Source organism: Mandrillus leucophaeus, unplaced genomic scaffold (genome assembly GCF_000951045.1).
Source record: "Mandrillus leucophaeus isolate KB7577 unplaced genomic scaffold, Mleu.le_1.0 Scaffold524, whole genome shotgun sequence".
Lineage (NCBI taxonomy): Eukaryota > Metazoa > Chordata > Mammalia > Primates > Cercopithecidae > Mandrillus > Mandrillus leucophaeus.
The window spans coordinates 1,260,623-1,277,759 of NW_012105631.1; the positions used below are offsets into that span (position 1 = coordinate 1,260,623).

Below are 17,137 nucleotides of genomic sequence, written 5' to 3' on the forward strand. Positions count from 1 at the left end.
CCTTTCTGAATTGAAGGCATCAGTAGGTTTGCTAGTGTCCACAAAGCATCAAAATGCCATTTTTGAGAGGAATAGTTTATTAAATGCTCCTTCGTGGCCTCAAATAACTAATGAAGTTTACAAGCCTCTCATTTGTATCATAATTCTTTGATCGTTCTTTCCTCTTCTTTATGTTACTATTGGTACAAAAAAAGGCAAAATAGTATATATCGATTTCTTAATGAATCTGTTTCTCCTTTAATATCCTTTAAATTTTTATTTGAAACGTTCGTTCATATTACAGATAGCCTACAGTAACTAGGCACTCCTTGTTAGGCACTTCAACACTCGCTTTGAAATGCTTCTTCAAGAGTTTCATGCTGCCATAGTAACCAGTAATATTAAAGTTAATGAATAAATGACAGTTAGCCTGTTGAAAATCCCCGCTGACTCAAGACTTTGGATCAGTGTTTAATTTTTTTCCAGCTTTTTTTTCCTAATAAAAAGGAGTGGAGAGAAACAAAAGTTCTGCACACTCCTTCACATTCCCAGCGGAAGCTAATTGTAACATTTTCCACGTTTCTACGTCACAACAGCCCTCAGAAAAATGAAACAGATTTTATTTTTTACACTGGCTTAAAGTCGGGGTATTTTGACAAAGTTAGCTCTTCTTGAAATTATTAAATGCCAAATATAGCATGTCAGTGTTTTTCATTAGTTATGCTTCTTCCCTTTTGGCAGTCTGAAGTTAAAAACAAAACATTGAGATTGGAAGAACTGCATTCCAAAGTTAATGATCTGAAAGAATTAACTAAAAATCTAGAAACACCGCCAGACCTTCAGGTAAGCATTTTGTAATAACTGCTAGACTTTCATCCGTTTTGTAATAACTACCATATACTAGACTTTCTGTCTCTCTCTCTCTATCTGAGTGTGTGTAGATATATATCTTATATATATGATATATATATATATGTATCTCCTTTATATGTCCTCAATGTTATCATCATCATCCTAATTCCAAGGAAACGTGGATCATATCAGACATGGGGGTCAAAATATTAATATATTTTCACATTCCTTGGGCCAGTATTAATAGCATATTTCCAACTTGAATATTATAATAAGGGTAGTTCTTTTTTTTCCTACTGAATTTTGGAAGCATTATCAGCCAAGTTGCCTCATGGACCATTTCATGTCTAGACAGGGACAGAACCCCCTCTGTTTTTGGTATTTTTGATGTTGTTTGTTTGTTTGTTTGTTTTTTGAGACAGGGTCTCACTCTGTCACCCAGGCTGGAGTGCAGTGGTGCAGTCTCAGCTCACTGCAACCTCTGCCTCCCAAGTTCAAGCAATCCTCCCACCTCAGCCTCCCTAGTAGCTGAGACGACAGAAATGCGCCATCATGGAAGGCTAATATTTTAAATTTTTTATAGACAGGAGATTTCACCATGTTGCCGAGGCTGGTCTTGTACTCCTGAACTCATGCAATCTGCCTGCCTTGGCCTCCCGAAGTGCTGGGATTACAGGTGTGAGCCACCGCGCCCAGCCTAGAAACCCCTCTTATGAATGTTGATATTCTTATTGATATTTCCCTAATGCTGTTACTCAATAACTGAGTTTAGAGGGATCACCACTGTAAACCTCCCTTCATGGCCCTTCAGATGGCACAAATCCACAGGAACCATGAAGCAGGCCGGCGTAGATCGGCACTGGTCAGGACACCTGGGCTATTTCAGGGCCCAAGCCCTGGAAGCATCCAGCATGGTGGGTCTCTTTGGCCTGCCAGCTCCACTGGCTCCAGGCTCAGGATTCTGCTGCATCCCTTTAGCTTCTGGATGTGTTACTGCTTTTGTCGATTTTCTCTACATTTCCTTTCTTCTTCTTGTGCCTTTGTCTTTGATTTGCTGCTTTGGGTCAAGCAATCAATCTAGTTGATCAGTTATGCTTTTGCTCTGACCTGAGACTCCTTGTTCATCCGTACCATTGGGGATGATATACATGCACAGGAATGCTAGAAGTTTCACAGGAAGTAAGAAGACACAAAGGAGGTGCTATTCATATGTAAAAAAAGATAAAGAGTCCTTATGCATGCCACCTGTGTTGGGGATATCAATGGTTAACAGTTGGACTTTTGCAGAGTTGAGGCGGGATCTTCAGAGAGAGTTATTGGTGTACTCTAGTCTTCTCTTTCTTCCTTTATCTCTCTCTCCTTTTCTCTCTCTCTCTCTATCTCTCTCTCTTTCACACACACACACACGTGCGTGTGCACATACACGCACCCGTATGTATACTCAAGGAAGTGTGAGGGGTGGCTTACCTTACCTCAAGGCAGAAGGATTCCAGCAGTGCCACCTGGAGAATAGGATATTTGTCCCCTGTATTTGGCAGGCATGGGAGTCTGATTTCTATCCCCCCAAGAATCCTAAAAGTGACAGACAGGCTGGCTAACTGCTGCTATATTTGCCAAAGGATAAATGACGGCTTGGGGAGACCTGCACCTGAAGGTTAGTTGGAGGTGAATGCTAGAGTGTGACCTCTGGCCCAAATATGAACCAGGAAAGGAAAAGAAAGGAAGAGACCACTATGTGAAGATATTATAGGTGGTCTAAGAAGGCTATCCGGGGGGTAAACAGACCTTAGCAATGAGAAGTTTAAAAAAGGCCTACAGGCTGAGGAATGAGAAAGTAGCCAAAGAACAGTGCACTGTCGTGTTTAGGGAACTTTAGTGGGAAGTGCAAGCATGAAAAAAGTCAGAAAAACCCACAGACCAAGGCCTATGGGAGGAGGAATGAATGCTAAACCTTGTCTGGCCTAGAGGGCACAGATGCCCATCCAGTGAGTCAGAACCCCTCACCTGCCTCCTGCCAGTCCAAGCCTACAGGAGAAAGACGCCTTACACAGGGTGGCAGAATAGAAATAAAACGAAGGAAGAGAAAGAAAGACATTTACTCCCTTCCACACTATGGGCCTCCTGCTCCCAGCAGATCTGAAGTGGGGGTAAGAATAGAAGCCTTCAATTTAAGTTAAGTTCAAAGTTTTCATTACCAAATAGGCCAGGATGTTTGAATTGTGGAATTGAGACTGTTTTTCAATGTATAGTGACTATATGTCCTCTGACTAACTAGGGGGCCATAGAAGTCGACCCTCCTGAGCTATATCATCCAGAGAAAAGAGAAGAACTAGCCCCACTGAATATTTTAAAGCAGCAGTGGAGACAAAAATAAAATTGTTTTATGATAAAATCCTACAGTGATGTTTGCCCCAGACAGTGTTACATCTGAGCAGACAACGGGTGTTTCCAGGGAGAATCAAGAGCAGATTTTTGGTCACCACCTGGGAATTTTCAGTAGGTCTAGCTCTGCTTTCAGAATGCCCTCTCACCTCTTCCCTGGAACCTCAGTTAGAGCTGCCACTCTCCCATCCAGGGTTAACACAATCCTTCCTCTTTCTATTTGCCTGTCACTTCATATGTTTGGCAACTGTGTCCACTGATTTTCCTTCTTGTAAAGGCATATTAGCATTGGAGCTGGCTTCCATGATGAGACTTGTGTGCCTTTGAACAATTACATGAACAGAATTTCTACTTAATGAGTGGAGATCTTGATGAAATCTTGCTTGGTTATTTAGTTTATAGAAGCAGACTTAAGACAGAAACTGGAGCATGCCAGAGAAATAACTGAAGTAGCAAAAGGAACCCTGAAGGATTTCACTGCTCAAAGTACACAAGTGGAGAAGTTTATTAATGACATAACAACATGGCTCGCAAAAGTGGAAGAATCGTTGATGAACTGTGCCCAAACTGACACTTGTGAAGGATTGAAAAAAGTCAAGGTAGGTAATAAACTATCATTAAGTGCTTCCATTCGAATGGTGATAGTAGTTCTCCTGTTTTGTGGTAACTATAATAAAAAATATAACCTCTGCTCTGAGTTACCCATACGAACACCAGACCAACTTATTTATGACATTGACCACAGCAAAGTAAGCAATGAAGAACTGAATGCAGGTGTTCAGAAATCAAAAGTGAATACCTTGAAAATAGAAAGCATGTGTTGCTGTAGCACCTGCTCATAGTCTACACTTGTTTAAAGTTTTTTTTTCTTTTTTATAAAAGGATGGAGCCTGTGGAAGAACTATTTGACTTCCACAAATTTTCAGACTTGAGTATTCGATAGTTTTTCATCACTTAATTATATTTATTGGCCACTATGCCTGCTTTCATCCAGAGAATGTATATTTTTTGAAAAAGAAGAAGTTGAGAAAACATTACATTTCCATGTTTTCTATTTTTTTATTTTTATTTTTTGAGATGGAGTCTCGCTCTGTCACCCAGGCTGGAGTCCAGTGGCACAATCTGGGCTCACTGCAACCTCCCCTCCCAGGTTTAAGTGATTCTCCTACCACAGCCTCCCCAGTAGCTGGGATTACAGGCACCCACCACCATGCCCAGCTAAGTTTTGTATTTTTAGTAGAGATGGGGTTTCATCATGTTGGCCAGGCTGGTCTTGAACTCCTGACCTCAAGTGATCCACCGGCCTCAGCCTCCCAAAGTTTTGGGATTATGGGTGTGAGCCACCTCCTGGCCCATTTTCATGTTTTCTATCCATATTAATAGATAACATTCCTAATCAGCTATCTGTAAAGGACATGCATTGAGTTGACTTTTCAACAAATGCATTTGTTCTCTTTTAGCATATTTCCTTACTGTACCAGAAACTGAGGTTTTTTGTTTTTGTTTTTGTTTTTTTTCTTTAAATTAACTACTGGTGCTTTTGGTAAGCCTGTGACTCTGAAACAAAGTTTAAGTGTCTCACTGAAGAATGTGAACTGTGATGGTCTCTAATCAATTGATTAAACCCAAGATCATGGACTGGAATCTATAAGGACCTATTCAGTTTGCTTGAAATGCTAGATTACACCTCATCTCCTAACTACTTCCCAACAGCTGTTTGTTCCCAAGGAGAACTTGGCAAAATTCTGAAAGAATCAATACAGATCTAGTACAAGTACTCAAAAACTTGCACCAAAATGTATACACCACGGAGTGGATTCAACAATGTCAATTTCAGATTGTAAAAAAGTACCATAGTGAAGTAAATGGAGTGTTTCTCTCAAGTTGTGAATATCCTTCATAATTTACTTTTATTCTGTAGGATATACAAAAAGAACTTCAAAGTCAACAAAGCAATATCAGCTCCACCCAAGAAAATCTCAATAGCTTGTGCCGCAAGTACCACTCAGCTGAGTTAGAGAACCTAGGCTGTGCAATGACTGGTCTGATAAAGAAACATGAAGCCGTGAGCCAGTTGTGCTCCAAAACCCAGGCCAGCCTGCAGGAATCTCTGGAAAAACACTTCAGTGGTGAGTTCTGAGGGGCCTTAGCGTGAGAAGTTTGTTTCCGAGAAAGAATCCAAACCAAATGCTGCCTAGAAACTGCCAGCAAAAGTTTGAGGAAACTTTCCAGAAGGGTATCATTTCAAATTCATTTGTGCTTTGCGATTCAGGCAATAGAAGTGCTGTGCTGGAGGCTCTCACACTATGCAGAATTTTTTCTTTCTTTTTCCTCTTTTTCCCAAGAAAGCAAGAGTCCACTAACTTGATGGTTCTGAATTTCATCTGCATTTTCTCCATATAGCTCATGTGTGTGGAAAATTACTTCCACTGCTCAAGTGGCCAGCAGCCACTGTCCAAACAACTATTGAAATTTTTTATGCCATGATGAAGTGACACAATAAACTTGGATGTTGGAAGAAGCCATAAAACAGAGGCAGCAAGAGGGGCCAGGAAATTGCTCGTCCTGTGGCCCTGCCTCTGCTTTCCACACAGCGGTGCCTGACATGGATCCATCATGACTCCCCAAAAGAGGAGGTGATTCCTCCCTTTGCCATCAAAATGGCTTTAATGTCCCTGGAGCATTTCTCTCCTTGCACTTTTACATATTCAGGCAATTAATTATTTTTCTTGACCAAGAGAAAAAACACAACAGGATATTAGACATTCTAGGAATATACATTTCTTTTTAGTCTTTCCTCTAAGATAACTTCTCAATTCTACCATGAACATTCACGGCTGTAGATCATACTGTATTACTTTATTATTTTCTTTCTGGAATATTTTGTAAGGCAAGAGGAAATGAGCTAAAGGTCAGAAATAATCCATTGTGGTAATGCTGGGAGCCCATTCAATGTTTTAGATTGACTCCTGATTTTTTTTTTTTTTTTCGAAAGAGTCTATGCAGGAATTCCAAGAATGGTTTTTGGGAGCAAAGGCATCGGCAAAAGAATCATCAGATCGCACTGGTGACAGCAAAGTTCTAGAAGCAAAGCTCCATGACCTTCAGGTATAAAAGTTGACATCCTTTTTCTTCTTCCCCAAAATGTACTCAAGTGCCTGTAGGCAGACCTAAGTTATCTTATTTCTCAAATCTTATCTGAGCCAATCTTCTCCTCGTCCCTAACAGAATTCAGCTGATTGAGTCAGAAGGAAATAGATAACATGATAAGTATGTTGAGAAATAAGTTGGGGCTACAGAATTTCCAGATCCCTTTCTCTCTCTTTTTAGCCTATTGACAATTCTTTGGAGTTCATTCTAAACTAAACCTAGTTTTAATTTTTATAACAATAAGAATATAATAATTATATCTATGTTATATGACTATTGTGGAGGAGTTTTAAAAAGAAGAAGAAATGGTTTGTGTTTTTTAGTACCTTATTGTCTATATTTAGAGATAGGATATATTCAAACTAAAATAATAGATATTACAGGTTTTATAGGTTTTACTGACTGAAAATGTATGAGCTCAGGAAGGAGAAGGCTGTGGTGAAGTAGAGTTAAGAAATGATTTGCAGAAGAATAGGCTCAAGTTAGGTTTTGGCCAAGCTTGTCAAGCGGCTAATCTGAGTAAAGTACTATGTTAAGTATTATGAAAAGAAATCTTTTTTTTTTTCGAGGTGGATTCTCACTCTGTCACCCAGGCTGGAGTGCAATGACACGATTTCCGTTCACTGCAACCTCCTCCTTCTGAGTTCAAGTGATTCTCCTGCCTCAGTCTCCCAAGTAACCGGGATTACAGGTGTATGCCAGCATGCCCAGCTAATTTTTGTATTTTTAGTAGAGACGATGTTTCACCATGTAAGCCAGGCTGGTCTCAAACTCCTGACCTCAGGTGATCCACCCGCCTCGGGGTCCCAAAGTGCTGGTTACAGGCATGAGCCACCATACTCGGCCAAAAGAAATCATTTTAAAAACTAATGAGAACCATGAGGATTTTGTGACTAATAGGGGATTAAAATAATGTTGATAATTCATTAGATTAGAAGTTACGATAGAAAGATTGTTATAGTAAAGGAAGCTGGTTTTGCAGGAGGTGTGGAGAATTCAAATGTAGAATTGTCTCCTTTTAAGCTTGAGATGTAACAAACTCCACAAAGAAGTGTCTGAGTAACAGTTGAGATGCCACTCTAGAGCTCTGGGGAGAGGCAGGGCCAGCCCTGGACTCTGGAATTCTTTTACTTTGTTAAAGCCCTGCCCAAGCATAGATTTTCCAAGAAAGAGATGCAGACCAATCAGGGGAGGGGCTGGAGGCAGCTAACCAGGTAGAGGATCTCACATGAACCCTGGGAGACATTGGAAACTAGACCATGTTGGTACAGTGAGAATGGGGAGAGACTGAGAACAAGACCTTGGTGAGAACGTCCTCGGTTCCAGCTCAGCCTTGTTTACACTATGTCCTCAGTGGTTCCAGTGGCTGGCTGACACCATTCTCAATGAGGAGCCTTGGTTGTATCCAATTGTATGCATCATTTTTACTCCAGCCTTGTTAAGCTTTTTCCCTTTGGACTCTGTTTTTCTTCTCCTGCTCTACTATTTCAGCTCACAATTGTAATGCATAGTCCCATGCACCTATTACCTTTATTTCCCGAAACAGAACATTTTGGACTCAGTCAGTGATGGGCAGAGCAAACTTGATGCGGTGACTCAAGAAGGACAAACTTTGTACGCACATTTGTCTAAACAAATTGTCAGTAGCATTCAGGAACAAATTACAAAGGCCAATGAAGAGTTTCAAGCATTTCTGAAACAGTGCCTTAAAGATAAGCAGGCTCTTCAAGACTGTGCTTCAGAACTTGGAAGGTAGGTTACGTTAACAAACATAGATTTCATCATACACCAAGTGTGTTTTTAAAGGCTTAGAGAAAAGAGTCCTGTGAATAAACAAATAACGTTTGACACTGTGAGTTTAAATTATAATGAGCTTTGATCATAAACACAGGTTGATACTAGGGCAATAATCAATTTTTCAGACTCTGAAGTTGTGACTTGGCTTTTTTTAATATAGAGAAAACAAACTATATTTACTAGTAATTGAAAATTATATAAATGCATATAATTTTTGTTTATTTGGTTCACCGATGTATAAAGCTCTGACACCTCAATTTTTAAATTATACAAGGCTTTTCCTTGTATGCACTTCATTTGGGACAGAGTCATAGCAGAAAACAACGATTGAATTCTGTGAATCTAGAGACCAATAAGGAATATATGTCATTATGGTGAATACACAATTAGAAAGGGAGAAAAAGCCACTTATGACTAGGGTGAGAAAAGATGTCAGTAGAATGTAATTGCCTCTCTGATGCAGAATAATTTGCCTGACTCTTGTCCAGCTTTCTTGGAGAGCTTACATTGTTTCCAAAACTTAGAGCTCTTGAGCTATATTTGAAAATCCCTTAAGAAACAAAGACACAAAGGCCACTTTCCCTTGTCTTCCCAGGGCTTCCATTGCCCTACTTATTCACTGGCCCCAACTCAAGGGTCTTTGTAGTAAGTCACGAAATTAAGTGCACATTGACATGGGAATGTAATCTTGTTGGCAATTACCAGCTGTGAAATCAATTCATATCCATTGGCCCCATTTCAGGGGTCTTCGTAGTAAGACATAAAATTAAGTGCTCATTGACATGGGAATGTAATCTTGTTGGCAATTACCAGCTATGAAATCAATTCTGCTAGGTGAGACGATTCTTTTCCTGCTTGGATCTCGAAAGAAATTGTCATGACTGTCACTTTGTTATTAAAATAAGTGATAATTTGGGTGGGTTAGTTGTTAAGTTTTGTTCTGTTTTAGTAACTTGAACATTCCTGAAATCTTAATTGCCATTTAAAAGACATTGTGACCCCAGCTATTAAAACTAATTTATCATAACAAACATGTAAGAATTTCTCTAAGGCATTTTCTTTTCCTTAGCTTTGAAGATCAGCACAGAAAACTGAACTTATGGATCCATGAAATGGAAGAAAGGTTCAATACAGAAAACTTGGGAGAGAGTAAACAGCACATTCCTGAGAAGAAAAATGAAGTTCATAAAGTTGAAATGTTTTTGGGAGAACTGCTGGCTGCGAGGTATGGTCCAGAAATGGAGCAGGTCCTTTAACTCTTACCATGTTTTAGACTAGTTGGTTGATTGTTTGGTTTGGTTTTGATTGGTTGGTTAGTTGGTTTGTTGATAGTGGTTTGTGCCTGTCCTTGAATGTCTGGAATACAAAGGCCATGCTGCACTCTTTGCAGCAGTGCAATATTCTGGTTAGAGTACAGGATGGAAGTAAGAAGCTCATCTGCATTCCAAATCCAACTCCTGTTTGTTCAATGAATTGGGCAGGTCACTTATCTCCTGTCACTCTTAATTTTAGCCTTTAAACATTGCGTTAATAATACTGTGCTTTCCTCTCTGGGGTTATTTTGAGGATCAGTTAACATAATGTGAAGCTGATATGAAGGAAAGAAAACCACAAATTCACACTGACTGTAAAGATAAAAAAATGAGTGCTGGCAGGGCGCGGTGGCTCATGCCTGTAATCCCAGCACTTTGGGAGGCCAAGGTGGAAAGATCACCTGAGGTCAGAAGTTCGAGACCAGGCTGGCCACATGGTGAAACGCTGTCTCTATTAAAAATACAAAAATTAGCCAGGCGTGGTTGCGGGCACCTGTAATTCCAGCTACTCAGGAGGCTGAGGCAGGAGAATTGCTTGAATCCGGGAGGCAAAGATTGCAGTGAGCCAAGGTCGTGCCACTGCACTCCAGCAGTAGTGACAGAGTGAGACTGTATCTCAAAACAAAACAAAACAAAGAAAAGAAAAGAAAAGAAAAAAACGAGTACTGTATATGTCAATTTTCATATGTTATTCACACATTTCAGCTTCCAGTTTCATTTCCCACCCACCCATCCTTTAATCTTAATAAACTGAAAGGTTTGATCAAGTCTGACTTTCTTTGTGGTCCCTGTTCCCAACTATAGTATTTATCTCTTCATTGCTTCCCACTGAGAAAATATTTCTGGCTCCTTTCCCAGGCAAAGTTCCCCGATCTGTGCTTTTGACCCTACCACACTGAGGGCTTTGCTCCCACATTTGTGCTCCACCTCTGGCATTTTCAGTTGCTTGCTGTCCTTTGGAAGATAGGGCACTTTCCACAGGGAAGTGCAGCTTGGCTTCAGCTCGCTGGGCTCCTTAACTGTCCTCTTAAAGAGCCAGTGCATTTATGTGAGAAGCAGAAGAGGATAGCACCCACTCTACTTTATCAAATAAGTCAGAAACAAGAATATTATAAATCATTCTACTATAAAGACACATGCAAGTGTATGTTTATTGCAGCACTGTTCACAATAGCAAAGACTTGGAACCACCCCAAATGCCCATCATTGATAGACTCGATAAAGAAAATGTGGCACATATACACCATACAATACTATGCAGCCTTAAAAAAGGGATGAGTTCATGTCCTTTGCAGGGACATGGATGAAGCTGGAAACCGTCATTTTCAGCAAACTAACAGAGGAACAGAAAACCAAACACTGTGTGTTCTCATTCATAAGTAGGAGTTAAACAATGAGAACACATGGACACAGGGAGGGGAACATCACACACCGGGACCTGTCAGGGGGTGGGGGGCTAGGAGAAGGATAGCATTAAGAGAAATACCCTAATGTAGATGACAGGTTGAAGGCTGCAGCAAACCATCATGGCACTTGTATACCTATGTAACAAACCTGCACATTCTGCACATGTATCCCAGAACTTAAAGCATAATAATAATAATAATAATCATCATCATCATCATCATCATAAAAAGAAATTCCAGAATTCAAATCATAGTCATTCTCTGTTTCCACTGAGTCCTCTTTTTAGTCAAACATGCCCGGTAGTCCTTGTCTTGAAAAACAAACATACAAACAAATGCACAAAAGAACCCATGCTGATGACAACTTGTTGGTGTGCTAGTTTGATGACTACTATAAATTGTCCCTGAAAGACATTGGAACATCTCAAAGAGCCCTTACTATAGTGTAAGCTCTTCATTTACTCTATGCACCCCAATTTCCAGCTATGAGTTTCTCAAAATCAGGGACTTAAGATCTATATCATTTCTATTCATTATCTAGTATGGTGACAGAAAAATACAAAATGTTCACTGAATTAACAGAATAATAGCATCATTGCAGCCATATAACTTTCTGAAAACTACGTTGCACTTACATTTTGCTTTTTAAATGTTGACTCGTGTCTAGATACAATAGAACACACCCAGCCCTACTTCCTTTCTTCCAGATGTTTTAAATGGCTTTCCATCTTCTCAGCTTTTATTTCTTCTCTACAGACTGCTCATTACCTTCCTCTGTATCTGCTTCTCCTGCCATCATTACACCAAAACTGCATTAGAGAAGGTGGCCCAAATATACTTCATCACCAAATTCAAGGTCTTTTATGTTCCTCTTTGTTTTTCTAATAATTGCAACTTTTTTGGCATTGATAAGCATGCAATCCTTCTTGCAGTTTCACTCTCTGATATTCCAGGACCAGATGCTAAGAGATCTTAGGTGTGCTTGTTTCTGGGTTCTTTCCCTCCAGCCTGGCCACTTCTGCAGACAATCCTAACGCACTTTTCTGGTCACTCGGGTTCTCCACTGGGCCACCTGACTTCTTTCACTGGCTTGCTGCTTGCTCCTCCCAGTCTTCTAGATTTCTTTTCACCATAATATTTCACTACTTGAAATATTTTAAGGAAATACCCTGTATAAAAGTACTTCAGTTTAAGACTCATTGAATTTTTATGATGCATTAGCAATTTATCTCGTAATAAGAAAGGAACTCTCTTTTCCTGAATTATTATTTAACTCACATCTTTGTTTAAGCTACCTTCTTGTTTCACCAAACAGATAACAGGTATAATAAATGGCTTTTAGAGTAGGTGTTATTTTATTTTATTTTATTTTATTTTATTTTATAAGTTCCAGGGTACATGTGCAGGATGTGCAAATTTGTTAAAGAGTAAGTGTCTTGTTGTATAACTCTTTGCAGAACTCAGGGTGGCCCATAGGACATACTTGTATAGTAGCCACTCCAAAAAACTTTGAAACATTCCATTTTCACAAGAGATTTGCTTTGTGTTCTTTTTCTAGTAGTCACAACAGTTTATGTTAAGACATCTCATGCTACTCTCTGGTATCCTGGGCTTTTTCCTGGGAAATGTGCAGATAAGAATTTCAGAACTCTGTAAAATGGGAATAAAACCAACCGTGCCACAAAGTGATTATGTTTTTCCCTTGATCTAATTAGCATGGCTCCAAATTAAGATGAGCTCAATACCCAAGATATAACAAGAAAACTTTTAAGCACTCCTACAACGACTTTTTGAAAGAACATTTTTTTTTCCACTTAGTCTCTGCACAATATTGTGTTAGGTCTTGGGAACATAAGATGAATATAATGGCCCTGGCGTTGGAAAGTGAAAGCCTTTTGGATTGAGATAGTCAGTATACATGGCGATAGAGCAAGACAAGGAGCAGAGGGCGCAAGGAGGTCCCACATTCTCCACCCACCCTGAGTTGGGATGCTCCTGGGGATGTGATGCCTGCACCGAGCTTTGAACAGGCAACTAGGAATGCAACAGTGTTGAGCAGAAGAGTTTTCATAAAGGAGGAATCTCCATGTAGATACAAGACAGCAGCGGTTTTGAGAATTTCAGGGAGCTTTTTCATCATCTGACCATTAAATAGGAATGGAGAGATGCTACAGAGAAGCCTGGAGAGGCAGCTGAGCCCATTTTCTGAACTGAATTTCTGGAAATACGGTAAGTAATAAATACGGTAGGCTCCACCACTGCTATTTGGATGCAGGCACAGCACAGACTGAATGGTATCCCCGAGTGGGTACTGACAACATTAAGAGAGAACATAAGAGAATGAAATAGCCAGGTCAGTTCCCAGCGTCTTTATTTAAAAGGCATGTCAGCTATGAGCCTGTGTCTGGTTACTGCTCCAATATCAACAATCGTTTGTCGCTCCCCTGCACTCCAGAATGTCGGAATTAATTTTCTTTTCTTTTTTCTTTTTTGTCTTTTTTTCAGAGAGTCTCTTGATAAGCTTTCCCAGAGAGGGCAGCTTCTGAGTGAAGAAGGCCACGGTGCTGGGCAGGAGGGCCGCCTGTGTTCCCAGCTCCTCACAAGCCACCAGAACCTACTTAGAATGACCAAAGAGAAACTGCGGAGCTGCCAGGTTGCCCTTCAGGAGCACGAAGCCCTGGAGGAAGCACTGCAGAGCATGTGGTCCTGGGTGAAGGCCATTCAGGACAGACTGGCCTGTGCAGAGAGCACTCTGGGGAGCAAAGACACCCTGGAGAAACGGCTGTCGCAAATACAGGTACATGCGACACCAGCCAGACACTGACAACTGCTGAATGTTAATTGGATTAGATTCACAAGTGCTTGTGTTGTGTCCTACTTGTTCTGTAAGCCCCTAAATGAGGATTGTGTGGGCAAAATGGAGAAACTGGGCAAAAAGGATATGGAGGCATCATTTTTCCCCCTCTGTAAGGAAACATTGTTGTTTTAATAGCTTTAAATAATTTTAAATTTGATTCAGTAAATATTCAGCAAGCGTTACTGAATATCTACTCTCCTCCAAGCACTCTGCAAGTTGCTGGGAATATAGAGATAAAAGTTAGGCCCCGTTTTCTAGGAGTTCACAGTCTAGGGGAAGACATCAATTCGTAAATTGTTACTTTCAATACAGTGCGTGTGTAGGGGCCATGACTGAAGCCATCAAGGGTATATTGAAAGCACAGAGGAGATCACCAACCCAGACTATAGCCAATGAAGGTGACCCTGAAAGAGATAAATTAGCCAGGCAATTAATGTAGGGGACTGCTGAGTTTTAGACAGGTGTGTCTTCATTTTCAAAAGAATTTATTGTGACTCTTTGAAACTGAAGTCAATAAAATTATACTTTCTAGGTTAGTGGCCCAAAGTTTTCTAAGAATTTATATTGGAATTAATCTTTGACTCCTAGGCTCCTGGATACCAATTTTAAGTAAATATTATATTGCAATAAGGCCCAGAGTTTGTTGTTTTCATTTTGAGATAAGTATTCCTACCTCAATTCTTATGGAAAACTACCTTTTTTAAAATAGAAGAAGTTTTTTACATGCCTCCTGATGTGTATTCTTTCTTCCTTCCCAGGATATTCTCCTGATGAAAGGGGAAGGGGAAGTTAAGTTGAATATGGCCATCGGCAAAGGGGAACAGGCCTTGAGAAGTAGCAACAAAGAAGGTCAGAGGGTGATTCAGACTCAGCTAGAGACCCTTAAAGAAGTGTGGGCTGACATCATGAGCTCCTCCATCCATGCTCAAAGGTACAGAACCTACTTTTAGTGTTTATTTGTCTAAGTCCAATGCAGTGACTTAGTAAAATGATGGAGCAGTGCTGAGGTCTCCTGGGGTGGAATTCCCAGCCATGTTACTGTAGCTTGCTGTAGGCATGACTGTCTTTGTCTAAGTTGTGGTTTCCATAGGGCGATGACTGGTTTTTGCTTGTTAGCTTGCTTTGTTTCTGTGTTCCTGCTGCATTTATAAAATATTTAAATCTCCCCTATTATCTCTCATGGAATCTTACATGACATGGGCTCAGCAAAACATCTCCTCTCAAGCCATCAAAGCAAGAATATATGGTTCTTTCATAACTTGATACATTTTAACTTAAAGAACATATAGAAAATTAAGCTATTGGCAGCTGTCGAGCTTAATTGTAAATCTATTTTTCAACTAAAAGTCATACCACCCCCATTTACATTATAGGAAATGGGTAGGGTGGTTTTGATTGTCACAGTGATGAGGGAATATCCCTGGCATTTAGTGACCGAGGCACAGAGAGCTCATATCCTACAAAGTGTGGAACATTCTCACACAACCAACAGTCAATCCATCTGGAATAGAGCCCAGCTGTAGAGCCTCTGTCGAAAATCACCTGTACCAGACACTGACGAGGAAGTAGGGAAGCCCTTGATTGTTATACCAGGTGGTGTTTTTGCTGTTGTTGTAATTATAAGTGAGAGGTTTCTACCTACCTCCCTCTTCTCAAAATATCCATGAATAATCTGGCTCATTTGTTGGACAAATGACCATCAGAATTACAGTAAAAAAGATCCATATTCTGATGGTTATATATCCTATTAGATCATTGACAAACTGGGTGCCCAATATGATCATAATAAAATAGATGAATAGAAGATTAAAGTTCATACAGAGAAGGGAATAACAGACACTGGTGCCTCCTTGAGGGTGGAAGGTGGGAGGAGGGAGAGGAGCAGCAGAAAATAACTGTCATGTGCCAGGCTTAGTACATGGGCAATGAAATAATCTGTGCAGCAAACCCCCATGACACGAGTTTACCTGTATAGCAACTCTGCACAGGTACCCTTGAACCTACCATAACATTTTAAAAATCTTTAAAGAAGATTCAAGTTTATTACAAAGCAAAACAAAAATAACACTACAGTTATCCACGGCAATATAAACAAAAATTCCTGGTTACAACTAGCAACTTGGAGGTTTTGTTTTGTCGTTGTTGTTGTTTTCACTTTTTCCTTTAATATGGAGCATAGGCAGTGACTCTCAAGGTCAGCAGGACTTTGCATCTTAGTAATAACTCACAATGGTCAGCAAAGAAAAAAAAATCAGATGCTATGGTTGTCTTAGTCTATATCATAGACTGCTGGAGCATGAACTAAGCTTCCAGAGGCTTGGCTTAGGCCAGTGTCCTAAAAGTTCATAAGAATATGGGTAGATAGTTTCCAGATGTTAGAATAAGATGTTACATGCAGGAAGCAGACTCTGGTACTTGACTCCACTATTTCAGCAAGAAATTAAATTTGACAGTGACATATTGAGCAATAGCAATGTTCAAATTGTTCTGTTAAAATAATAAAATAAAACAGAAAGGTTTTTGCCCTCTAAAAGCTCAGACACTAGCATAGGATGTATTTTGGAATACTCTGACTCAGACTATGTTACTAACCATTTTCAAAATGCACTGCGGGGCTGTAGAAGAATGCAGAGTCTTAGTGGCTCACACCTGTAATCCCAGCACTTTGGGAGGCTGAGGTAGGCAGATTGCTTAAGCCTAGGAGTTTGAAACTAGGTTGGGCAACAGGACGAAAATATGTCTCTACAAAATATGCAAAAATTATACGAAGTCACAGTCAAAATTCAAAAAAAGAAAAAAAGAATACAAAAATTAGCCAGGCGTGGTGGCACGCACTTGTAGTCTCAGCCACTCGGGAGGCTGAGGTGGGAGGATCACCTGATCTGGGGAGACAGAGGTTGCAATGAGCTATATGATTGCACCTCAGCACTCCAGCCTTGGTGACAGAGTAAGACCCTGTCAAAAAAAAAAAAAAAAGAACCGGGAGGGGGTGCTTTTTAGAAAATTATTTGAGGAACAGGTAGGACTTTAAAGCCTGAATGATGAAGTTCCAGTGGATCAATGGATGCAAAGATGCAAAAGCAACAGTTTGAGCAAATGCTGGAAATTCATTTACCACAGAATGTTAATTTCAGGTTCATAGGCTTGTATGCAAGGGGGGCTGGGGAAATCACTGCAGATGAGTTTAGAATAGTTTGTAATGTTTAATAATGGAGGGATTTTTCCTAAATGCCAGTCTGGAGAGCCTTTGTTTGACTATCTAGAAAGCTATTATATTTGTGACTATATTTCTTATAAATACTTGAGCATTCATTCACACATTCACCACAAAAGCACTGTATATTGTGTGTGTGTGTGTGTGTGTGTATGTGTCCCTAAATGAAAATCAACCTAACGATATA

General features: G+C 40.1%; 1 protein-coding gene across 1 annotated transcript in view; it reads left to right on the forward strand.

Moving 5' to 3' along the window:
* Window positions 1-17,137, forward strand: part of SYNE1 (spectrin repeat containing, nuclear envelope 1) — a 570,706-nt gene that overhangs the window by 257,128 nt on the left and 296,441 nt on the right. Inside the window, exons 46-53 of the mRNA XM_011996807.1 lie at window positions 721-822; window positions 3,609-3,812; window positions 5,135-5,342; window positions 6,209-6,321; window positions 7,910-8,115; window positions 9,230-9,385; window positions 13,385-13,676; window positions 14,495-14,667. Coding sequence (XP_011852197.1) covers window positions 721-822; window positions 3,609-3,812; window positions 5,135-5,342; window positions 6,209-6,321; window positions 7,910-8,115; window positions 9,230-9,385; window positions 13,385-13,676; window positions 14,495-14,667 — 1,454 coding nt within the window. The remainder of the gene's footprint in view (window positions 1-720; window positions 823-3,608; window positions 3,813-5,134; window positions 5,343-6,208; window positions 6,322-7,909; window positions 8,116-9,229; window positions 9,386-13,384; window positions 13,677-14,494; window positions 14,668-17,137) is intronic.